This window comes from Pristiophorus japonicus, chromosome 10 (assembly GCF_044704955.1).
Source record: "Pristiophorus japonicus isolate sPriJap1 chromosome 10, sPriJap1.hap1, whole genome shotgun sequence".
NCBI lineage: Eukaryota > Metazoa > Chordata > Chondrichthyes > Pristiophoridae > Pristiophorus > Pristiophorus japonicus.
Genome location: NC_091986.1, coordinates 148921707 through 148947880, shown reverse-complemented (window position 1 = coordinate 148947880; position 26174 = coordinate 148921707). Strand labels below are relative to the sequence as shown.

Genomic DNA, 26174 nt, shown 5'->3' with positions numbered 1-26174 from the left:
ACCAAGCTCATGGTCTACAGGGCTGTAGTAATACCTGCCATCCTGTATGGCTCAGAGACATGGACCATGTACAGCAAACCCATTAGTTTAATTTATTGCTGGAATGCAAATTAACATCTTTTGCTGGTTGTCTTCAATTTTTTTTTTTTAAAAACATACTGACGGTAAGTTTAACACCCAAACCTGAACTAAAAGCTATCTGAAACAGTCGTAAGATTTTTTAAAAATCTGCTACTCACAATTCCATTAGACATGAGGTGATGCCAATGCAGCTTTCTACCACTGTGATTTTTTTTGTAGAATTCCTCCACCTCGGGGATAAGATCTTCGAGTTCAGTTGGTAGAGAAACAAATACTTTCTCCGAACTTCGTGACCAGGCACCAGCATTTAAAATCTTGATATTCACAGAGTCCGCTAAATAATATTAATGGTTATAACCAAGTTAGTTGGATAGCGTTTGAAAAAAAGACGCTTTTTTTCCCCCTAGTAATAAAGGTTTTTTCTGGGACTATGTTAGACAGACTTTTGCTTGTAAGAATAAAGTTTTTTGATTCCAAGCCAAACTTAATATACACAGGCACAACACCATTCTTTAAACATATTAAGCATTCAAATAATATAGCATTTACTTTTGTTTTTATTTTAAATCATTACCCACACAGTACTCAAAAAAAAATTCCCTCCCAAAGTTTTTTAAAAAAAATACACCTGGTAAGGCCAATTTGTTGTTTTTGTGCATTTCTTTGAAAACCTGGTTCAGGTCTTCAGATACTTTAATATCCTGGAACATTCTGGCCAACTTGTTCACGTAGTCAGCGGGCATGCCTACTTCCTATACACATACAGAAAGTATTTTTAAAGTTCTATCTTAGAAAAATACACAACACTGGTAAATAAGGATGAAATATATATATGTACATTTTGCTAACCAAAGTAAATGTGTCTACACATTAAGTTGGTCTTAATAGATACTGTACATCTGCAAGTAGAACACACCCCGACCTAGGAGGGAACACCAGAGGAGGGGCGTAGCTTAAAAGCAGCGAGCAGCCCAGCCACCACAGGGAACAGCGCGAGTAGGTAAGAGAGTGCGACAAAGGAGAACAGGGCGACTACATTCGACGTCACAGGAAGGCAGGGAAGTGATTAGTTGGTGAGTTTTTCTCTCTTCTTGCTTTAAATTAAGGGCCTTAGATTAGGGCCGGGATTAATAACTAAAAACGTAATCAAATTAGTTAAATACATTAGAGATGGCAGGACAGGTGATGCGTTTCTGCTGCAATATATGGGAGTTAGTGGACGCCATTGAGGTCCATCGTGACCACATCTGCAGCAAGTGTCTGCAGCTCGAGGAACTTCGGCTCCGTGTTGATGAGCTGGAATCCGAGCTGCAGACACATCAGGAAGGGGGAAGAGTTACCAGGAGCTAGTTACACCAATTAGTGTAATTAATTCAAATGCGATCTGTGGTCAGGGACAGGAGGGTGTGACTACAAGTGAGGAAGGTATGGGGACTCAGGATGGAGTGATGGAGGAGCCTCAGCCCTTGCCCAACAGGTTTGAGGCCCTTACTCTGTGTGGATGAGAGCAGGGACTGCAGGGAGGATGAGAAAACTGACCACAGCATCGTGGTACAGGGGGCCATTCAAGTGGGGGGAGTAAAAAGAAAGATTGTAGTGATAGGGGACAATATCATTAACATAAGAACATAAGAATTAGGAACAGGAGGAGGCCATCTAGCCCCTCGAGCCTGCTCCGCCATTCAACAAGATCATGGCTGATCTGGCCGTGGACTCAGCTCCACTTACCCGCCCACTCCCCATAACCCTTAATTCCCTTATTGGTTAAAAATCTATCTATCCGTGACTTGAATACATTCAATGAGCTAGCCTCAACTGCTTCCCTGGGCAGAGAATTCCACAGATTCACAATCCTCTGGGAGAAGAAATTCCTTCTCAACTTGGTTTTAAATTGGCTCCCCCGTAATTGGAGGCTGTGCCCCCTAGTTCTAGTCTCCCTGACCAGTGGAAACAACCTCTCTGCCTCTATCTTGTCTATCCCTTTCATTATTTTAAAGATCACCCCTCATCCTTCTGAACTCCAACGAGTAAAGACCCAGTCTACTCAATCTATCATCATAAGGTAACCCCCTCATCTCCGGAATCAACCTAATGAATCGTCTCTGTACCCCCTCCAAAGCCAGTATATCCTTCCTTAAGTAAGGTGACCAAAACTGCACGCAGTACTCCAGGTGCGGCCTCACCAATACCCTACACAGTTGCAGCAGGACCTCCCTGCTTTTGTACTCCATCCCTCTCGCAATGAAGGCCAACATTCCATTCGCCTTCCTGATTACCTGCTGCACCTGCAAACTAACTTTTTGGGATTCATGCACAAGGACCCCCAGGTTCCTCTGCACCACAGCATGTTGTAATTTCTCCCCATTCAAATAGTATTCCCTTTTTTTGTTTTTTTTCCCCCAAGGTGGATGACCTCACACTTTCCGACATTGTATTCCATCTGCCAAACCTTAGCCCATTCGCTTAACCTATCTAAATCTCTTTGCAGCCTTTCTGTGTCCTCTACACAACCTGCTTTCCCACTAATCTTTGTGTCATCTGCAAATTTTGTTACACTACACTCTGTCCCCTCTTCCAGGTCATCTATGTATATTGTAAACAGTTGTGGTCCCAGCACCGATCCCTGTGGCACACCACGAACCACCGATTTCCAACCCAAAAAGGACTCATTTATCTCGACTCTCTGCTTTCTGTTAGCCAGCCAATTCTCTATCCATGCTAATACATTTCCACTGACTCCGCGTACCTTTATCTTCTGCAGTAACCTTTTGTGTGGCACCTTATCGAATGCCTTTTGAAAATCTAAATACACCACATCCATCGGTACACCTCTATCCACCATGCTCGTTATATCCTCAAAGAATTCCAGTAAATTAGTTAAACATGATTTCCCCTTCATGAATCCATGCTGCGTCTGCTTGATTGCACTATTCCTATCTAGATGTCCTGCTATTTCTTCTTTAATGATAGTTTCAAGCATTTTCCCCACTACAGATGTTAAACTAACCGGCTTATAGTTACCTGCCTTTTGTCTGCCCCCTTTTTTAAAGAGGCATTACATTAGCTGCTTTCCAATCCACTGGTACCTCCCCAGAGTACAGAGAATTTTGGTAGATTACAACGAATGCATCTGCTATAACTTCCGCCATCTCTTTGAATACCCTGGGATGCATTTCATCAGGACCAGGGGACTTGTCTACCTCGAGTCCCATTAGCCTGTCCAGCACTACCCCCCTAGTGATAGTGATTGTCTCAAGGTCCTCCCTTCCCACATTCCTGTGACCAGCAATTTCTGGCATGGTTTCTGTGTCTTCCACAGTAAAGACCGAAGCAAAATAATTGTTTAAGGTCTCAGCCATTTCCACATTTCCCATTATTAAATCCCCCTTCTCATCCTCTAAGGACCAACATTTACTTTAGTCACTCTTTTCCATTTTAAATATCTGTAAAAGTTTCTACTATCCGTTTTTATGTTTTGCGCAAGTTTACCTTCGTAATCTATCTTTCCTTTCTTTATTGCTTTCTTAGTCATTCTTTGCTGTCGTTTAAAATTTTCCCAATCTTCTATTTTCCCACTAACCTTGGCCACCTTATACGCATTGGTTTTTAATTTGATACTCTCCTTTATTTCCTTGGTTATCCACGGCTGGTTATCCCTTCTCTTACCGCCCTTCTTTTTCACTGGAATATATTTTTGTTGAGCACTATGAAAGAGCTCCTTAAAAGTCCTCCACTGTTCCTCAATTGTGCCACCGTTTAGTCTGTGTTTCCAGTCTACTTTAGCCAACTCTGCCCTCATCCCACTGCAGTCCCCTTTGTTTAAGCATAGTACGCTCGTTTGAGACACTACTTCCTCACCCTCAATCTGTATTACAAATTCAACCATACTGTGATCACTCATTCCGAGAGGATCTTTTACCAGGAGATTGTTTATTATTCCTGTCTCATTACACAGGACCAGATCTAAGATAGCTTGCTCCCTTGTAGGTTCTGTAACATACTGTTCTAAGAAACAATCCCGTATGCAGTCTATGAATTCCTTCTCCAGGTTACCCCGTGCGATTTGATCAATCGATATGTAGGTTAAAATCCCCCATGACTGCTGCCGTTCCTTTTTCACATGCCTCCATTATTCCCTTGATTATTGCCCGCCCCACCGTGAAGTTATTATTTGGGGGCCTATAAACTACGCCCACCAGTGACTTTTTCCCCTTACTATCTCTAATCTCCACCCACAATGATTCAACATTTTGTTCATTGGAGCCAATATCGTCTCTCACAACTGCCCTGATATCATCCTTTAATAACAGAGCTACCCCACCTCCTTTCCCTTCGCGTCTATCTTTCCGAATCTTCAGATACCCCTGTATGTTTAATTCCCAGTCTTGGCCCCCCTGCAACCACGTTTCTGTAATGGCCACCAAATCATACCCATTTGTAATGATTTGTGCTGTCAACTCATTTACTTTATTTCGAATGCTGCGTGCGTTTAGGTAGTGTTTTAATACTAGTTTTTAAACCATGATTTTTAGTTTTGACCCCTCCTGCAGCTCCTTTACATTGTGGCCCTTTTTGTTTTTTGCCTTGGGTTTCTCTGCCCTCCACTTTTACTCATCTCCTTTCTGTCTTTTGCTTTTGTCTCCTTTTTGTTTTCCTCTGTCTCCCTGCATTGGTTCCCATCCCCCTGCCATATTAGTTTAACTCCTCCCCAACAGCACTAGCAAACACTCCCCCTAGGACATTGGTTCCGGTCCTGCCTAGGTGCAGACCGTCCGGTTTGTACTGGTCCCACCTCCTCCAGAACCAGTTCCAATGCCCCAGGAATTTGAATCCCTCCCTGCTGCACCACTGCTCAAGCCACGTATTCATCTGAGCTATCCTGCGATTCCTACTCTGACTAGCACGTGGCACTGGTAGCAATCCTGAGATTACTACTTTTGAGGTCCTACGTTTTAATTTAGCTCCTAGCTCCTTAGGCCAGTCTCGTAGGACCTCATCCCTTTTTTCACCTATATCGTTGGTACCAATGTGCACCACGACAACTGGCTGTTCACCCTCCCTTTTCAGAATGTCCTGCACCCACTCCGAGACATCCTTGACCCTTGCACCAGGGAGGCAACATACCATCCTGGAGTCTCGGTTGCGGCAGCAGAAACGCCTATCTATTCCCCTTACAATCGAATCCCCTATCACTATCGCTCTCCCATTCTTTTTCCTGCCCTCTTGTGCAGCAGAGCCAGCCACGATGCCATGAACTTGGCTGCTGATGCCCTCCCCTGATGAGTCATCCCCCTCAACAGTACTCAAAACAGTGTATCTGTTTTGCAAGGGGATGACCGCAGGGGACCCCTGCACTACCTTCCTTGTACTGCTCTTCCTGCTGGTCTTCCATTCCCTAGCTGGCTGTGGACCCTTCACCTGCGGTAAGACCAACTCACTAAACGTGCTATTCACGTCATTCTCAGCATCGTATTATGCTCCTCCACTTGGTACAGGAGGAGCATAACACGTGACCGAGCTCTCCTGCCATGACTTAACCCTTAGATACACTTAAATTGGCAACAACAATGCTAAAGTTTACTCACTGTTATAGAAGAGAAAAAAGAAAAACTACTCTCCAATCACCAGCCAATCACTTACCCCCTTGGCTGTGACGTCACCTTTCTGTTTCTTTTTTGCCTTCTCCCTGTAGCTGCACAAGCACGCCTCTCGCCGACCCCGGACTCCGCTGCTCCGAGCTCCCACCTCTTCGACTGACTGCTCGAACTGCCCGACTCCCGCTGGCCTTTATAGGCCTCTCGCCGACCCCGGACTCGCGCTGCTCTGGGCTCCCGCCTCCTCGACTGACTGCTCGAACTGCCTGACTCCCGCTGGCCTTTATAAGCCTCTCGCCGACCCCGGACTCGCGCTGCTCCGAGCTCCCGCCTCCTCGACTGACTGCCTATGGAGATAGATAAGATTCTCTGCAGCTAAGAGCGTGAGCCCCGAAGACTGTGTTGCCTGCCCGGTGCCAGGGTTAAGGACTTCTCCTCAGGGCTGGAGAGGAACTTGGAATGGGAGCGGGAAGATCCAGTTGTCGTAGTCCATGTGGGTACCAACGACATAGATAGGACAAAGAAAGAGGCTCTGCTGAGAGAGCAACTAGGGGCCAAATTAAAACCACAAAGTTAATAATCTCTGGATTACTATCCGAGCCACGAGCAAATTTGCAAAAGAGTAGATAAGATCAGAGAGTTAAACACGTGGCTCAAAGATTGGTGTGGGAGAAATGGGTTTTGGTTCATGGGACATTGGCACCAGTACTGGGGTAAAACTGTTCCATTCAGACGAGCTCCACTTAAACCATGCTGGGACTAGGGTCCTGGCGAATCAAATAACTAGGGCTGTAGAGACAGCTTTAAACTAATTAATGGGGGGAGGGGAGGATTCAGGTGAGCGAAAATTTAAAAAGTCAAAGAACAAGGAGAAGGCAATAGATCAGGGTAGCACTGGGTGAAATAAAGACCAGAGCATGCCAGAAAGGGACAGAATGTATAAATATAAAGGTGAATCAGAAAGTGGGGTCAAAGCAGGAAAAAAAAGTTAAAAACACACAAATTTAACAGCTCATTATCTGAATGCAAGTAGCATTCACAACAAAATAGATGAGTTGACGGCACAAATAGTACGTTGTGGAACCAACCAGGGAGCAGGCTATCTTAGACCTTGTACTATGTAATGAGACAGAATTAATAAATTATCTGGTAGTAAAGGATCCTCGTGGAATGAGTGACCATAACATGGTTGAATTTCAAATTCAGTTAGACGGTGAGAAAGTTGGTTCTCAAATCAGTGTCCTAAGCTTAAATAAAAGAGACTACAAAGGTATGAGGACAGAGTTGGCTAAAATGGACTGGGAAAATAGATTAAAGTATGGGATGGCTGATGAGTATTAGCAATCATTTAAGGAGATATTTCATAACTCGCAACAAAAATATATCCCAATGAGAGGAAAGACTGTAAGAAAAGGATAATCATCCGTGGCTAAGGAAATAAGGGATGACATCAAATTGAAAACAAGGGCATTCAATGTGGCCAAGACTAGTGGGAGGCCAGAGGATTGGGAAACTTTTAAAAGCCAGCAAAGAACGACTAAAAAAAAATGATAGAGGGAAGATAAGATTATGAAAGTAAACTAGCATGAAATATAAAAACATATCGTCAGAGTTTCTAAAGGTACATAAAAAGGAAGCGAGTAGCTAAAGTAAACGTTGGTCCCTTAGAGGATGAGACTGAGGAATTAATAAGAGAACAGGGAAATGGCAGAGAAGTTGAACAAATATTTTGTATCCGTCTTCAAGGTAGAAGACACTAAAAACATCCCAATAGTGGATAATCAAGGGGCTATAGGGAGGGAGGAACTTAATACAATCACTATCACGAATGAAGTAGTACTCGGTAAAATAATGGGACTAATGGCAGACAAGTCCCCTGGACCTGATGACTTACATCCTCGGGTCTTAAAAGAAGTGGCTGCAGAGACAGTGGATGCACTGGTTGTAATCTACCAAAATTTCCTGTATTCTGGAGTGGTCCCAGCAGATTGGAAAACCACAAATTTAACATCCTTATTTAAAAAACGAGGCAGACAAAAAGCAGGAAATTATAGACCAGTTAACCCAACATCTAACATTAGGAAAATGCTGGAGTCCATTATTAAGGAAGCAGTAGCGGGACATTTGGAAAAGCATAATTCAATCAAGCAGAGTCAGCATGGTTTTATGAAAGGGAAATCACGTTTGACAAATTTGCTAGAGTTCTTTGAGGATGTAACGAGCAGGGTGGATAAGGGGGAACCAGTGAATGTGGTGTATTTGGATTTCCAGAAGGCATTCAATAAGGTGCCAGATAAAAAGGTTACTGCACAACATAAAAGTTCACGGGGTTGGGAGCAATATATTAGCATGGATAGAGGATTGGCTAACTAACAGAAAACAGAGAATCGGGATAAATGGGTAATTTTCCAGTTGCCAAACAGTGACTAGTGGGGAGCCGCAGGGATCAGTGCTGGGTCCTCAACTATTTACAATCTATATTAATAACTTGGATGAAAGAACAGAATGTAATGTAGCCAAATTTGCTGATGATACAAAGATGGGTGGGAAAGCAAATTGTGAGGAGGACACAAAAAATGTGCAAAGCTGATATAGGCCGGTAACTATAGGCCGGTTAGTTTAACATCTGTAGTGGGGAAAATGCTTGAAGCTATCATTAAGGAAGAAATAGCGGGACATCTAGATAGGAATAGTGCAATCAAGCAGACGCAGCATGGATTCATGAAGGGGAAATCATGTTTAACTAATTTACTGGAATTCTTTGAGGATATAACGAGCATGGTGGATAGAGGTGTACCAATGGATGTGGTGTATTTAGATTTTCAAAAGGCATTCGATAAGGTGCCACACAAAAGGTTACTGCAGAAGATAAAGATACGTGGGGTCAGTGGAAATGTATTAGCATGGATAGAGAATTGGCTGGCTAACAGAAAGCAGAGAGTCGGGATAAATGGGTCCTTTTCGGGTTGGAAATCAGTGGTTAGTGGTGTGCCACAGGGATCGGTGCTGGGATCACAACTGTTTACAATATACATAGATGACCTGGAAGAGGGGACAGAGTGTAGTGTAACAAAATTTGTAGATGACACAAAGATTAGTGGGAAAGCAGGTTATGTAGAGGACACAGAAAGGCTGCAAAGAGATTTAGATAGGTTAAGCGAATGGGCTAAGGTTTGGCAGATGGAATACAATGTCGGAAAGTGTGAGGTCATCCACCTTGGGAAAAAAAAACAAAAAAAGGGAATACTATTTGAATGGGGAGAAATTACAACATGCTGTGGTGCAGAGGAACCTGGGGGTCCTTGTGCATGAATCCCAAAAAGTTAGTTTGCAGGCGCAGCAGGTAATCAGGAAGGCGAATGGAATGTAGGCCTTCATTGCGAGAGGGATGGAGTACAAAAGCAGTGAAGTCCTTCTGCAACTGTATAGGGTATTGGTGAGGCCGCACCTGGAGTACTGCGTGCAGTTTTGGTCGCCTTACTTAAGGAAGGATATACTGGCTTTGGAGGGGGTACAGAGACGATTCACTAGGTTGATTTCGGAGATGAGGGGGTTACCTTATGATGATAGATTGAGTAGACTGGGTCTTTACTCGGAGTTCAGAAGGATGAGGGGTGATCTTATAGAAACATTTAAAATAATGAAAGGGATAGACAAGATAGAGGCAGAGAGGTTGTTTCCACTGGTCGGGGAGACTAGAACTAGGGGGCACAGCCTCAAAATACAGGGGAGCCAATTTAAAACCGAGTTGAGAAGGAATTTCTTCTCCCAGAGGGTTGTGAATCTGTGGAATTCTCTTCCCAGGGAAACAGTTGAGGCTGGCTCATTAAATGTATTCAAGTCACAGATAGTTAGATTTTTAACCAATAAGGGAATTAAGGGTTACGGGGAGCGGGCGGGTAAGTGGAGCTGAGTCCACGGCCAGATCAGCCATGATCTTGTTGAATGGCGGAGCAGGCTCGAGGGGCTAGATGGCCTACTCCTGTTCCTAATTCTTATGTTCTTATGATATAGACAGGCTAAGTGAATGGGCAAAAAGTTTGCAGATGGCGTATAATGTGGGAAAATGTGAGGTTATCCACTTTGGCAGATAAAATAGAAAAGCAAATTTTAATTTAAATGGAGAAAAATTGCAAGTGCTGCAGTACAGAGGGACCTGGGGGTCCTTGTGCATGAAACACAAAAAGTTAATATGCAGATACAAATAATCAGGAAGGCAAATGGAATGTTGGCCTTTATTGCAAGGGGGATAGAGTATAAAAGCAGAGAAGTCCTGCTACAACTGTACAGGGTATTGGTAAGGCCACACCTGGAGTACTGCGAACAGTTTTGGTTTCCGTATTTAAGGATATACTTGCATTGGAGGCTGTTCAGAGAAGGTCCACTAGGTTGATTCCGGAGATGACTTATGAAGATAAGTTGAGTAGGTTGGAGTTTAGAAGAATGAGAGGTGATCTTATCGAAACATATAAGATAATGAGGGGGTTCGACAAGGTGGATGCAGAGAGGATATTTCCACTCATTGGGGAAACTAAAACTAGGGGACATAGTCTCAGAATAAGGGACCGTCCATTTAAAACTGAGATAAGGAGAAATTTCTTCTTTCAGAGGGTTGTAAATCTATGGAATTCTCTGCCCCAGAGAGCTGTGCAGACTGTGTCATTGAATATATTTAAGGCGGAGATAGACAGATTTTTGAGCAATAAGGGAGTAAAGGGTTATGGGGAGCAGGCAGGGAAGTGGAGCTGAGTCCATGATCAGATCAGCCATGATCTTATTGAATGGCAGAGCAGGCTCGAGGGGCCATATAGCCTCCTCTTGCTCCTATTTCTTATGTTCTTATAATACACATCTCCAGTTTTGGAATTCTTCCAGTGGGGCAAAAGTGCATTTTAGTCAAAAGATTTGTAGAATGTCAAAGGAGACTCGAAGGAAGTTCAACGCATCAGCACAAATAAAGGCTGCAATGTGTGCACATTGTACAAAAATAGATTCTTACAAAAATGTGTACGATTTTGTTCACAGAATGTGCACTGGAAAAATATTTAACTGCACAAGAATACTTTGAGCTAGAAATTCAGCGATTTTGCAACCGGGCTTTTGGTGCTATTTCACCCTTTTTGGCGAAAACCCGGTCGGCGGGAAATTCGGCGACGTTTTGCAGCAGCACTTTCCATGTACCGCCGGGCAGGGGAACGCCACTGTGCAAGACCCGAAATAGTGTTTTTGCCAAAAATTTGCCTCTCTCCGCACCTGTATTCTGCGCTCAGAATACCGACAGGGAAAAACCTGTCGTAGCAGCCCTGCCAGCAGCAGTAAGTATGAAGATCTGCAAAAAGGTTAAGTTCAAGTTTTTATTTTTTAATTCTTTTTCAGTGATTCGATAGATATGTCTTATAAATGTTGTGAATTTTTTTTTCCAATTTATTTTTGGGTGCTTTTCCACCCTCCCAAGGCCTCGCTCGTAGCGGTATCAGCCTCGGACTAAAGTTGGCGAGGATCGTGGTTTGCGCCGTGAATCCTCGTGCAATGCCAATTTTTACTCTTGCGCAAATTAAAGGCTGAATTTTTGTCCCGATAGCGATAGCGAAGACGGTAATTTTGGCGAAAAAATACCGTTTTCACTGAAAACCACATTTCTAGCCCTAAACATCTTAATTAAAAATGTAATTCTAAAATTAAGATTGGTGACACCACAGTATAGCGTATCAGGCTCCAATGCACACTTGATAGAGTGGTAGGCTCTGTGCCCGTGAATCCCCACATGGCAAGTTTCTGATCTCAGCTGCTGAGCAGTGACTGCCACACAAAATGGGACTGCGGGAAACAAAGAGAAAAAGAGTCACCTCGGATCACTCTTTTACCACACTTCCAAGCAGTGGTCACAGAGCAACTAATGCTTTTATGGGGGGGGGGGGGGGAACTACATTTTAATCCTAAATCAATGCAAAACAAAATTTAATTCTATACATAAAATGCAAATTATAAGAAATTATGACCAAATCTTTGCTTAGACGCCATCACTTAAACTCCACCTAGCTGCACACAATAGGCATACATCACACTTATTGCATAACTCAAGGCCTAATCTGGTCAAGGACTAGAAAGTCATCTTGTAACAAAGTAACATTCAGAATGAATAATAAAGAACTCAGTAGTACAGATGAGAAGAACAGCTAAACATAAATACAGTCAAGGACAAGAAAACATTATTCGGCTCATTGAAATTCATCCCTATAGTACCTAAACTATCTTATTACAGCCTTCAGGTGCATATTGAATGTTCCCATTTTTTGCCTTCTTTACCCTGATCAACCGAGTATTCCCAACAGTTAAGTTATTCTCAATGTCTGCTTTCAATTTATGAACATACGAACAATGACGGACAGGTAAAGACCATCTGATCCATCAAGCCTGTCCCACACAATTGCAATAACTTGTGCATCACATATATACTCCACTCCACCCGAAACCATGTGATCCTCTGGGAGAGGCAAAAAAAAGATTAAAAACCCAAACCAATTTGGGGGAAAAGAATCTGTGAAATTCCTCTCTGACCCATCTTGGCAATCGAAACTAGTCCAGGAGATCACTCTGGCTATTAAATTCTCTGCAGTATCTACCTTCCGCAAGAAATAATCTCCACCGCAGCCAGAAACAAATCCAGCTTTCGCTTGAAGTAATTAAGTGAGTCTGCATCCACCACATGAAACAGCAGCTTGTTCCAGAGGTCTACTATTCTCTGGGAAAAGAACCACCTCCTGACATCTAACCTAGATCTAATCTTATACAACTTAAATTTGTGACCCCATGTCCTGCCTAACCTATTTAATTGAAACAAACTGCCAGCTAGAATACTGAGGTTTATAAGATAATGAAGGGAATAGACAATCAGATTCCCCCCCCCCTCCAAGTCTACGCTGCTCTGAAGTATAGAGTCCCAACTCTTTTAGCCTATCTCAATAACTAAGATGCTTTAGACTTGGATTTAGTCTAGTGGTCCTTTTCTGCACCCTTTCCAGAGCCTCAATATCACCCACCACGTTTACTTTACATTCTTTTAATTTCATGTTTTCTAGTCCTACTTTCCTGGCTTAATGTGAAATATTTTGGGTTACCTCATCCATATATACATATCGTATTTTATATAGTCTCAATGAGGTGCTCCACTGTTAATCACCTTCAGTAGAGTTTCTTTAATCTTTCAGAATAATGCATGTCTTTTTACTTGGCCGTTATTTGTGTTGCTCTGAAGCTTCTTTGAATACTTGTATAGGGGTGTCTACTTTGCTCAGTTGCCAAAATGCTTGCCTGAGTCAAAAGGCAATGGGTTCTTGAGCATATAGATGTAGGCCAACACTTCCATGCTGCATTGCCAGTGAGTAGATACTTGGGATGAAATGTTAAAATTCATAGAAATTTACAGCATGGCCTATCGTGTCCATGCCGACCGATAGAGCTATCCAACCTAATCTCATTTTCCAGCTCTTGGTCCATAGCCTTGTGGGTTACGGCACTTCAAGGGCATATCTAAGCACTTTTTAAAAAGTGGTGAGGGTTTCTGTCCCTACCACCCTTTCAGACAGTGAGTGCCATACCCCCAGCACCCTTCTGGGTGATAAAAATCTCCTTTCAAATCCCATCTAAACCTCCTGTCAATTACTTTAAATCTATGCTCACTGGTTGTTGACCTCTCTGCCAAGGGAAATAAGTCCTTCATATCCACTCTATCTCGGCCCCTCAATTTTATACACCTTAATAAGGTCATCCCTCAGCCTCCTCTGTGTCAAAGAAAACAAACCCAGCCTATCCAATCTTTCCTCATAGCTATAATTCTCCAGTCAAGGCAACATCCTCTTAAATCTCCTCTCTACTCTCTCTAGTGTAATCACATCTTTCCTGTAATGTGGTGACCAGAACTGTCCACAGTACTCTGTGGTCTAACCAGTGTTTTGTACAGTTCAAGCATAACCTCCCTGCTCTTGTATTTTATGCCTGGGCTAATAAAGGCAAGCATTCCATATGCCTTTTTAACCAACTTATCTCCCTGGCCTGCTACCTTCAGGGATCTATAGACATGCACTCCAAGGTCCCTTTGTTCCTCTACACTTCTGTGTCCTACCATTTATTGTGTATTCTCTTGCCTTGTTAGCCCTCCCCAAATGCATTACCTCACACTTCTCCAAATTGAATTCCATTTGCCACTGTTCTGCCCACCTGACTAGTTAATTGATATCTTCCTGCAGTCTACTGCTTTCTTCTTCATTATCAACCACACAGCCAATTTTTGTATCATATGCAAACTTCTTAATCATACCTGCTACATTAAAGTCTAAATCATTGATAAACACATCATCATCATAGGCGGTCCCTTCAACGAGGATGACTTGTTTCCACACCAAAAGGGATGAGTTCATAGATGTTTCAATGGAGGACCCGATGTTCCAGTCCTGAACTCCAGGGGCGTAAGATGCCTGCGCGTGGATTTTTTTAATGTGTGGTGACCATTGCACTTCAGCCATCACACGGGCTTGACAGAGCTAGCCTTTATCCAGTGGCAAGGGTAAACCAGGACGACAGGAGATCTGCACTGCTGCACGGACCTAGTGTGCACACATATCGCAGTGTGGGCTGGCCCGTGTTGCCCGGCCCGTGTTGCCCCTGGGCCCTCAGCTCTTCTGGGCCCCGCACCCCCGCCACGATCTCTCGTCGCTCCTCCGCCACAAACATGTGTTCACAACAATGAGATAGGGGCAACATAACAGGAAGTTAAAAGATCTTTCTTCTCTGTCCCCATTCCCCATTACTAGTCCAGTAACATAATAATATACTGACAATTAATAATATACTAACATCTTCCCAGCAGCTGTTTCACATGATCATGTATGCAATCATGTGTAAGTATATACACAATATACACACAACCAGAAAAGCAAGGGATCCAGTACTGAGCCCTGCGGAACCCCACTGGAAACAGCCTTCCAGTCACAAAAACACCTACCAACCATTACCCTTTGCTTCCTGCATCTGAGCCAATTTTGGTACCAACTTGCCACTTTGCCTTCAATCCCATGGGCTTTTACTTTCATGACCAGTCTGCCATGTGGGACCTTATCAAAAGCCTTGCTAAAATCTATGTAGACTATATCATATGCACTACCCCTCATCGACCCCCCTTGTTATCTCCTCAAAAAATTCAAATCAAGTCAGACAGACATGACCTTCCCGTAACAAATCTATGCTGACTGTCCACGATTAATCCGTGTCTTTCTATATGAAGATATATCCTATCCCTCAGAATTTTCTCGGATAATTTTCCCACCACCGAGGTAAGGCTGACTGGCCTATAATTACTCGGTCAATCCCTTTCTCCCTTTTTAAACAAATGTACTACGTTAGCAGTCTTCCAGTATCACACCTGTAGCCAGAGGAGATTGGAAAATAATGGTCAGAGCCTATGCTATTTCCTCTTTTGTTTCTCTAACAGCCTGAGATACATTTCATCGGAATTTATCCACTTTTAAAGCTGTCAAACCTCTCAATACTTCCTCTCTCACTGTTTATTTTATCTAACATTTCACACTCCTCCTCCCCGATTGCAATATCAGCATTGTCCCTCTCCTTTGTGAAAACAGACACAAAGTATTCATTAAGAACCATACCCACTTCTTCTGCCGCCACACACAGATTACCTTTAAGGTCTCTAATAGGCCTTACTCTTGCTCCCAACTTAAAATCCATCGGTGTATTCTTGTGGATACATGGCACTATTGTAAAAGCAGGGCGTTCTGAGCATCCTGGCCAACCTTCTTCCCCCAACAAACACCACCAAATAAATTAACTGTCACTTTGCTGTTGTTTATGCAAACACACTAGCCTAAAAATCAGATAACGCGCGATGTGCCGCTTGCAGGGCGAGGTCAACTGTCACCCATAGAAAGAACACAGGCAGCATCATTATTTTGGTGCTGCCTGCTGACTTAAAATGGCTGCAGCGCAGAACAATGCGCTGTTTCAGGCGGTGCGCTCAGCAAGAGGCCCGACATAGCGTGACCGTAACATCCCTGAAGTGAGGCAGCCTTCGCAAAGCTAGGCTGTCATTTTAGAAAGCAGCCTCGAGCTCTTAAGCGGGAACCGTCTTCTAAAATTAAAAAATAAAAATCATTTAATAGCCAGTCTTTAGCCCTTAGAGCTTAATTGCCTTCTGAAAAAGAACATTAAAAATAATGCCAAAACGGTAGTCTTCTGCTCTTAAAAGCTGAACTGTCTTGTGCACAAAACAAAATGATAAAAGCACGAACATAAATAGCTCAACAGGCCAGGGAAGGGGACCCAGGGTCTCGGACGCAGCACTCCAGCCTTGTGCAGGGGGTCAACACTGGAAGAGAGGTGCTCTATCCACAGGGAGCCAGGAGGCCCTCCAGAAAGAAGGATGTGAGACCAGATCACTGATGGTCACTGTCAGAAGTGTCTCCCCCGCACGACCTGGCTCCAGTGCCCAAAGAAACTTCAGGGTCAAGGTCAGTGGATGGATCTTCAAAAGCTGTCTCCTAATAACTGCATCACTATCCTCACACTGCTCAATGCACAACCCCCCCACTCCCTCCTCCCCACATCACTCACCTACCAACAATCTCTACCAAACACAAGGCACACTGCACATTCCTAGCTCCCTCACATACCTCAAAATCTTGGAGAAGAGTGTGCTGGCCATTCTTGGCAGGGACATAGCCGAGCCCTTGGCCAGCAGCTGGGCTGAAAGAATACAAGATGCTGGTATGCTCATACATTATCCTCCTTCCCCCTCATCCCACAATCTCTTCTGATTTACAAGCTGATCTCGGTGTAAGCATGAAACATTTGCTTTCCCGGCCTCCCCTCACCACAGCCTTACCCTTGTGCCTTCCTTATTTCTGACACCCAAGAAATCCAGCCTGCCCAGCCAACGGTTGACCAAGACAAGGGAGAAGAAATTGAAGAAACACCACTCAATTTCACACTCCCTGATACCAGTTCCTCGAGGTCGTCCTGCAAGGCCATCTGCAGTGATGCCCACTGAAAGTCAGCAGCCATGCTGCAGGCACTGGAATAGCATTGCATGTCATGAATATGATAGGCAAAGGCACACACAAGACAGTCTAAAAGCAGGGAAGTCTTGCTACAACTGTACAGGCTATTGGTGAGACCACATCTAAAGTACTGCTTATAGTTTTGGTCTCCTTATTTAAGAAGGAATATACTTGCATTGGAGGCAGTTCAGAGAAGGTTCACGATGTTGATTCCTGAGATAAAGGAGTTGACTTATGAAATGAGTATAAGCACAACCCGAGTTTAGAAGAATGAGAGGTGATCTTATTGAAACATAAGATGCTGAGGGGGCTCGACAAGGTAGATGCAGAGAGGAGATTTCCACTCATGGGGAATCTAGAACTAGGGGGCAGAGTTTAAGAATAGGAGGTCGCCCATTTAGAACTGAGGTGAGGAGAAATTTCTGTGGAGTCGTAAATCTGTGGAATTCTCTGCCCTAGAGAGCTGTGGAGGATGGGTCATTGAATATATTTAAAAGGTGGAGATAAAGACAGATTTTTGAACGATAAGGGTGTGAAGGGTTATGGGGAGCGGGCAGAGAAGTGGAGCCGAGCCCAGGATCAGATCAATTATGATCTTATTAAATGGCAGAGCAAGCTTGAGGGGCCAATAGCCTACTCCTGTTCCTATTTCTTATGTTCTTACAGTCACTAAGGGAAGGCACAAGGGTGATTAGTTGATTTTCTAAGGTCATATAGAATGCAGAAATGGATAAAGTTAGAGTGTAAAGTTTGCTTTGCGGTGGCTTTTATTTCAGCATTGTGGCCAAGAGGGTGTTGTGATAGTCAGTAACAGAGGAAAGTTAAGGTGTGGGACAAATGTTGAAAGAGGAATTGGGATTGTGGTCACTGATACCACTGGTGGATGATTCCATCCTGGATATCCCGGCAGAAAGGGGGCTGCCTGGGTTGCTTCCTCCTCTTCCCTCTGCAAGCAGCTTGTCCCCTTTGCTGCCTCTACTTCATCTCCATGTGCCTCCCAGGACTGTGAGCAAGTGGTTGTCCCAGAGGCAAATTACTGTGGATGCTGAAAATCTGAAATAAAAGCAGAAAATGCTGGAAATACTCAGCAGGTCAGACAGCATCTCAACCTGAAATGTTAACGGTTTCTCTCTCCACAGATGCTGCCTAATGTGCTGAATATTTGCAGAATTGTGTATCTTCTCAGAGGCCTTCCTTTACCATCCAAAGCCTTGCAAGCATTCAGCAGCACTTCCTGCACACTTTAACAACCTTCTAAAAGGTATTGCATCAAGCCACTACTTAAATAAAATATTACAACAGTCCAAAAGCTGAAATCCAAACTTCTGAAAGATGTGTGTCCTTTTAAGAAGTGCTGATAACATCTCTGCAGGGCTACTTCACATACGTTTTTCTGTGCGTAGTTACGACCGTAATCTTCCAGATTTACCTTTTCCATATCATTTACTATCTTAATATCACATTTCAGACACATCTTTCCAAGGCTGAAAAGTTTCTGAAGTCTTTCCTCATAACTCAGACCTTTGACACAATTGATCGGCATCTTTGCATCGTCACCAATGCTTGAACGTCTCTCTGAGAGGTACAGGCTAGTCATGATCTAACTGAATGGTGGAATAGGCTCGAGGGGCTAAATGGCTTACTCCCGTTTTGTTGCTTGCTGCTATGGATTGGCTGAATCTATCAAGACTCCATGGTCTCTTTCAACACCATTCATGGAGTAGGTGTACCACCCATTTTTTTTATACAGTATTGCAGTATTTTATACTTGTCCACATTAAACTTCATGTCATTGTTCCACCCACATACATATTTTGTCCAACTCATTTTATAGTTTCTGAGCTGCTTCCAATGCTGCTCCTACTTTGGTATCATTTGTAAATATGACCAATTTGCTTTGAGTTTATGACTAAGTCATTAATGCAAGTTAGAACAGTAGTGGTCCCAACACCGATCCCTGGATCATTCCATTCAGTAGCACTCCTTCACTCCAACACAATTACTTTAACAAATACCTATTGTTTTCTAGTCTTCAGCCAATTTCTCATACATTCCTAAGGTTTAGCTTTGAACTCCCAGATTTGAACTTGTGGATATTTGTCAAATGCTTTTTGGAAGACTAGGTATACCTTGTTAGTGTTTTCCACATTCCCCTTGAGGTGTTACTTCCTCAAAATAAATACAGTTCACTTATACTTATCGACATCCTTACAAGGTATGTACAGTTCAGAAACAATCTAACGGATTTAGATTTGCAGATGTAAATGAAATGGTGTACTGGATATAAATACATGTTACAATAAAGCTTTGAAAACCCAAACCACTTAAACCTTATAATTTAATATTACTATGTGACCTGGACTGGGGCACCTCCAGTAATCAGAATTAGCACGATTAAATGAATCCTAAACACACATCACAAAGTTAATTGGGTATACACTAATGCCCAAATCTTCAGACATCAAATCTAGACTAGATTTGACAGCTTTTCTGGATGGCCGATGGAGTTGAAAGTGTATGAAGTCTGAATCTTATATAATCTGTAGGAATTGGATTAAGTTCAACAACAAGCAACTCATAGTATTGGGTGCTACGAAGGCAATTTAACTCAAAGGATCACAATTGTATACTGGTCAGTAGGGAGATTACATGGCAAGGTTAGAGTCAGCTCCAATGAGGTCATATACAAGATTAACAGATAATCTATTAAACTGGACAAAACGTACATCTCAAACCCTGGCAGTAAAGTTCAATAGCAATCAACAGGTTAAGATGTTAATGCTCTTTAGGTTGGCTATTGCAAAGAATGATTTACCATGTAACTCCACTTTGGGATTTTCAATTTTATTTAAAAAAGAAAAAGAGAACTTGCATTTATAGAGCACCTTTCACATCCTCAGGACATCCCATAACAGCTTGTTGGTTAAGGGTTAATGCTGGCCAGGACACTGGGAGAAATCCCTGCTACTCTTCAAATCGGGACATGGGATCTTTTATGTCCACTTAAAGCAGGCAGAAAGGGCCTCGGTTTAACGTCTCACCTGAAAGACAGACCCTCCGACTCCCACAGTACTGCACTGAAGTGTCAGTTTAGATTATGTGCTGAAATTTCTGAAGTGGGGCTTGAACCCACAAGCTTCTGACTCAAACGAGATAGCTATCACTAAAACTATAATTCTACATTGGTATCAACTGTATTATGCCAGTTGGATCAGCTTTAGCATGGCTGCAATGGATACTAATTATTTTTTTTAAGTGTTGCAAATAAAGCAGTGTCAGAAGATTTACATTTTGAGACTCCATAAGAATTGTTCTGAAAAGAACAAATCTGGTCCATTCCAATTGTAATAAAAACACTCCACTGGGAGAGGCCTGGTTACAAGTCAACTGCCCAAATCCTCACTCAGAATTAAATGGGGTGTATGAGTGGGGAAGGGAATTGGAGATAAAGGAGGAAGAGTTCTTCCTTTGATTCAATTCATAATCCTGCCTAATTGAAAACATGCCCTATTTTTCACATGTTTTTCTAAATTCTCAACATCATCTAGGTTAAGTAATTTATGATATCTGGGACAGAGGAGAGATAAATCTCATCATGGAATCATAGAATGGTTACAGCACAGGAGGCCGCCATTCGGCTTCTTGCCCTATAGCAAGTGCCTTTTATCCCTGAGCAAGGAGCAATGCTATTACCAGAGCTGTGAAGGAGTCAACACTTGCTCATTTACTTACTTAACCAAACCCAGCAGAGCAATGAGGAAGTTTTTTTGGGTGGTAGAGGAAGAGGGAGCATTAGGAAAAAATATGTTTTTACATTTACTTACTCTAAGCCATTCCACCATATTTTCTTCTATCTCACTGTCTGCTGATATGTCCAAGATTAAACGCCTCGTCAGATGAGCTTTATGGTACCGCATAAAGACGTCTTTGTTTTGCACGTACTTCAGTACAAGTAGCTGTTAAAAATAATTCATGAGAATTCAAGCATTTTTTGGAGACTACTGCAAATATGAAATCCACCATCAGTTATAATCAAAAACAAAACAGCATACATTTGTGTTACATAACTTGTAAATTATCCCACATCTTATACCTGTAATAGACTACAAATACTCCACAACAGTTTGCCAGGTGCTCCTCTTCACTCAGTTCTCTCTTCTCCTGCAAGGAAATGCAGTGGCTCCCACTTGGACTTCCATTTTGGTCATTGAGCAGAGCGAGGACCAAATCTAAGTTTGCCCCACTCTTGCCAAGCATGTCTCGAGCAACATTTTAACTACAGGTTGGATCTCCCTTATCCGGCACCCTTGGGACCTGGCTTGTGCTGAATGAGGGATTTTGTCAGATGAGGGGAAGTCATCGACCTGAAAGGGGCGGGGGGGAAGGAGGAGGTCGCCAGAGGTCAGTGGGGGGAGAGGAGGTCGCCCGAGGTCGGGGGTGGGTGGGGTGGGGAAGGAGGAGCAGGAGATCGACGGCCTAGCGGGCTCCAAAGAGTCGGCGCAGGCGGGCCCCAAAGTGTCGGCGCGGCCTGACCCCCCAGAAGGAGTGCCCGACCTGAGGATGCGGCCCAACCTCCCGGAAAGAGCACTGTGGGGAGGAGCGGCCGGCCCGAGGACTGTGGCTACAGGAGTTCCAGCAGGGCGACGAGGCAGCCGATAACCTCAGCATCGAGGAGAAAGATTATATTGATGAGTAGGATTTTGACTGGCTGCGTTCCGCGCATACGCCACCTGGCGGCCGGGAATGGTGCCGGGCGAGGGGTAGTGCCGGATAAGGGAGTTCCAGATAAGGGAGGTTCAACCTGTAATATTATCTTATTGAAATCTGATTTTAAAGAAAACAACCCAGCTTAAGTGCCTGCACATAGTTTAAAAATAAACTTCTTAAATAGTTTAGAGTAAAAATAACTAATGACTATGCTGAAGAAAGTAATCAATACTGTTAATCTGTTACTATAAAACAGTACACTGAAAATGTTCCCAATGTTAACTTTGCAATAGCACTTTAGTGCGGTTATTTTCAATTCGTCAACAGTAAAAATCCACAGCCCAAAAGACTGTTGCAAGCATAAACAACTGAAGACAGCATAGGTAATTGCAAAACAAATCTTTACAGATCACTGGATGTTGATATTTCGCTTGAAAAGTAAATATATTGGAAATGTATTGTATAAAAGGTACATTTTTGTAAGTTATACTTCAAAATCAGGGTCCTGGGTAATGGCTTTAAAAAATGTATTCACGGAATGTGGGCGTCGCAGGCAAGGCCAGCATTTATTGCCCATCCCGAATTGCCCTAGAGAAGGTGGTAGTGAGCCGCCTTCTTGAACTGCTGCACTGTGTGAAGTGAAGGTACGCCCACAGTGCTGTTAGGTAAGGAGATCCAGGATTTTGAGTCAGCAACAATGAAGGAACGGCGATATATTTCCACGTTAGGATAGTGTGTGACTTGGAGGGGAACTTGGAGGTGGTGGTGCTCTCATGCACCTGCTGCCCTTGTTCTTCTAGGTGGTAGAGGTCGTGGGTTTGGCTGGTGCTGTTGAAGAAGCCGTGGTGAGTTGCTGCAGTACATCTTGTAAATGATACACACTGCAGCCACGGTGCGCCGGTGGTAGAGGGAGAGAGTGTTTAAGGTGGTGGTTGGGGTGTCAATCAAGGGGGCTGCTTTGTCCTGGATGGTGTCGAACTTCTTGAGTTTTGCTGGAGCTGCACTCATCCAGTTGAGTAGAGAGTGGAGAGTATTCCATCACACTTATGCTTTTGTAGATGGTGGAAAGGCTTTGGGGAGTCAGGAAACAAATCACTCGCCGCAGAATACCCAAGCCTCTAACCTGCTCTTGCAGCCATAGTCCAGTTAAGTTTCTGGTCAATGGTAACCACCCCCAGAATGTTGATGGTGGGGTATTTGGCAATGGTAATGTCATTGAATGTTAAGGGGAAGTGGTTAGACTCTTGTGTTGGAGATGGTCATTGCCTGGCACGTGTGTAGTGCGAATGTTACTGCCACTTATCAGCCCAAGCACAGACTGCTTCATTATCTGAGGAGTTGCGAATGGAAGCTGGGCAATGAAATCCACCCAAATAGTAACCAACTCCAAAATACAGCCCTGGACTGAGTTATAAAGAAAGCACTTGTAGGCGTGGCTATCTGGTTCATCTTTATAGAGAATGACAAATATTAGACTCATTAAAAAAAAACAAGCAGGTAACAATTTACATTGTACCGATGCAAAACTTTCTATACATGGTTAGAGTATAAGAATACCAATTACAAAACTACAGTAATATTAATGCCCCATATACCATCAATTCCAAAGCAACAAAATTGTGCATCTATATTGTAAAGTTCTTTACAGGTATGATTACTTTGACCACCAGATAGATTTATGCTGTTGTAATTATCAGAAAAACATAATTATGGCATTAAACAACACCATTATTCTCCAAAACTCGAAGAACAATTGAGTAGGCGGAGACTTGCATGTCCCTGTGCAGTCGCACTCTGGAGTTAGGAGGAGTTTGGAATATCTAATGCACGTTGATCAATACTGTAAGGGGGAAAAATGAAGGGCTATGAGGAAAGAGCAAGGCAGTGGGACTAATTGGAAAGCTCTTTCAAAGAGCTGGCACAGAGAAGATGGCCCAAATGGCCTCTTTCTGTGCTGTATGATCCTAGCTAACCTAACATGACCATACAGTCTTGTATCTACTGAGTGGCATGGATCTGCCTTGCCTTTGTCTCAGACTCACACTGGTATGTATAGGAAGCACACTGGACTGAGAAATTACTGATAAAATGGAATTTTTGCCTGTTTCACTTGTTTTCATTTTGATTTAAATAGGAGTTTTAAACAGCAATTCAAAATAGTCATCACAACTTCATTAAAAGTCAAATGAGATGTACTCTTCAAAAAGGGCAAAGCATTTTGATATGTCAATGTCTTAACTGAAAAATCAAGAGATGATACAGCACAAGGACACTTCTTGCAATACAATTAGATTAGACTGCAGAAAGAAGGCTGCTTGCTTTTGGACCAGGTGTGAATTGAATATACCCAACGTCTACTGGGAAACAATCAAATTGTCCAAACCTAGACAACGTATATTTGTGATCCTCATCAACATCATCAAAGAAATGGAGTGTAAAAAAGTAGCACATTTCATGTTAGTAGTTTAATTTGTCTTGCTGTGGAACATGGAACAAATTAAACTCTATAAACTTATGCGCACATTATTCTTACAAAAAACAAGATTTGCATTGTCACTTGGATTTCTGATATTTTGCAGTTTTCAGAATACTTAAATGTTGGGGTGGGGGTGGGGAAAGAAACAGATTTAGACCACTGGATAAAACCAAATATTCAATGGAGGGGTAAACCTATTATGTCAGACATATACATACCACTTCTTTTAGCTTTGCTTCAATTTCTTCGGAAGTAAGCTTCTTACTAAGTGGTGTTTTTCTTAGTAACATGTCACAGTAATTTGCTAGTAGTTCTGGACACTTTGATTCAGGCTGCGTTTTCAACCCAACTCTAAATTGAAAGAGCAGAATGAAATTTTTAAAAAGTAGTTTTAGAATAACATTCCTATTTCACAATCAGAAACGCTATAAATGGAGTTTTTATTTTATTTTCCATTAAACAATGTCAGATTATATCCTGTGATCAGTAGCTCCATGTACATAATAGTAGAATAGTTGATAACGATTTATCATCTATTTCTTCACCATCATGCACTATTTCCTAGCCAAGGTTCCAATTCTCTATGCTGAGCCAGCCATGAGGGGCATACAAGCACAGCCCATGGTGATTCAAGTACCAATTATCACTCTTCCTGAGAGGAAGATACTAATTTCTACTTAACAGCTCAGCGGGAGCAATGATCAAAAACCTGTTGGATTAGAAATAGTGGATGCAAACACTATGTGCTCCACTGCTCCATAATGCAGCATGTTTGGAGCACCAACATGTCATGCTGCATCACTGCCCTGCACTTCATCACTTTGCCATGTTGAAGTGATGCCATGTTAGTTGGTGCTGTTATGTTAAAAGATAAAAGCAATCAACAGTTCACAATCACAGCTCCTTGAATTTGGCTACTTATTAAAAAACATACATTTTTATTTTGCCATTTATTAGATTCTTAATCTAATATGTGCACAGAAAAAAATTCAGTAGTCTAATGTTAAAAGCTTCAATACCTTATATATAATATATTAACTAGTCTTTAACAAAATAGTTCTAAAGTGCTTTACAAAGGAGAGTGTAAAAAATGAAATAGATAAAAGGAATAAATTCCAAGCTATGAAATCAGAGTTAGAGGAGGTGACTTAAAGCTTGATGAAAGAGAAATTAAGAGGAGGTCTGAAAAGGTGAAAGAAAAAGTTAAAATGCAGAGGGTTTAGGGAGGATATTTCAGCAAGTGCAGGTTCCATCAATGGTGGGGTGAAGGGAGGCTGGGATTCATAAAAGGCCAGAGTTGGAGGGCCAAAGGGTGCAGGACTTACAAGACTAGAGAACAGGGAGCCAATATGGGTCAGTGAGGATGGGGAGGAAGGGCAAGTGAGACTTTGTGCAGAACAGGATACTCAGTTATAAACAATTCAGAATTTATGAAGGATGAAAGATGGGATGCTATCAAGGAGGACATTGGAGAAATTGAGTCTCAGGGTGACAGAATGGTGGACCATATAAAATATTGCAGAGATTTATGAGTACAAGAAGGGATAATGAACAACGGTCATAATCACAGAGGATGGCCAGGGCAGCATTGGTGCTGTGAGTAGGGCAAAGGCCAGACTGCAGGATTTCAAGCACGGAGTTGTTGGAAGAGTTAGGCACAGAGCACAGTTGTGATGACATGCGCAAAGACCTTGGAGCGAGGAAAGTGTAGTTAGAGATGGGTTGATAATTGGAGAGGACAGATGGATTAAGTGTGCATCTTCTTCCAAAGGGGGAGGGACAGCATTGAGCAAAAAGAGGCATCAAAATGTCAGCTAGAATGATGGCCAGGGAGGGTAATTCAGCAGTTAAGGATTAATGGTGGAGGCATTGAGGGAGCAGGAGATGGAAGAGAGGGTTTAGTGAGAATAGAAAATTATCACTTTAAAAAAATATATATATTTTATCTACTTCTCTTTCATTGTAAATTATCCTCCACCTTTGACCCATCTGACATAGCTAACTCTTCTGCCAAAGGAGATGGAGCATGGGTAGGGAATTTGCTCCGAATGCTAACGATCCTGCAGTTGGCCACCAAGAGATGGCACAGATCATCCATCAACAGCTCAGATTGCATCCCTCTCCACACTCTTACCCCACAACAGCCTTTGCTGGATGGAACTTAGCTGATGAACTGAGCAGAGTGGAGATTAAAGATATGTTCAACCCTTGCTCCATGGCTCTGAGCATTATTACTATAATATTCAG

The 26174-nt window shown here is 42.8% G+C and overlaps 1 protein-coding gene across 1 annotated transcript in view; it reads right to left on the bottom strand.

The window, feature by feature from the left end:
• Positions 1–26174, bottom strand: part of LOC139275129 (cullin-5) — an 89636-nt gene that overhangs the window by 24390 nt on the left and 39072 nt on the right. The window contains exons 12-15 of the mRNA XM_070892171.1: positions 24146–24278; positions 20569–20700; positions 710–833; positions 240–415 (exon numbers count right to left, since the gene is read on the bottom strand). Of these exons, the coding sequence (XP_070748272.1) occupies positions 240–415; positions 710–833; positions 20569–20700; positions 24146–24278 (565 nt within the window). The remainder of the gene's footprint in view (positions 1–239; positions 416–709; positions 834–20568; positions 20701–24145; positions 24279–26174) is intronic.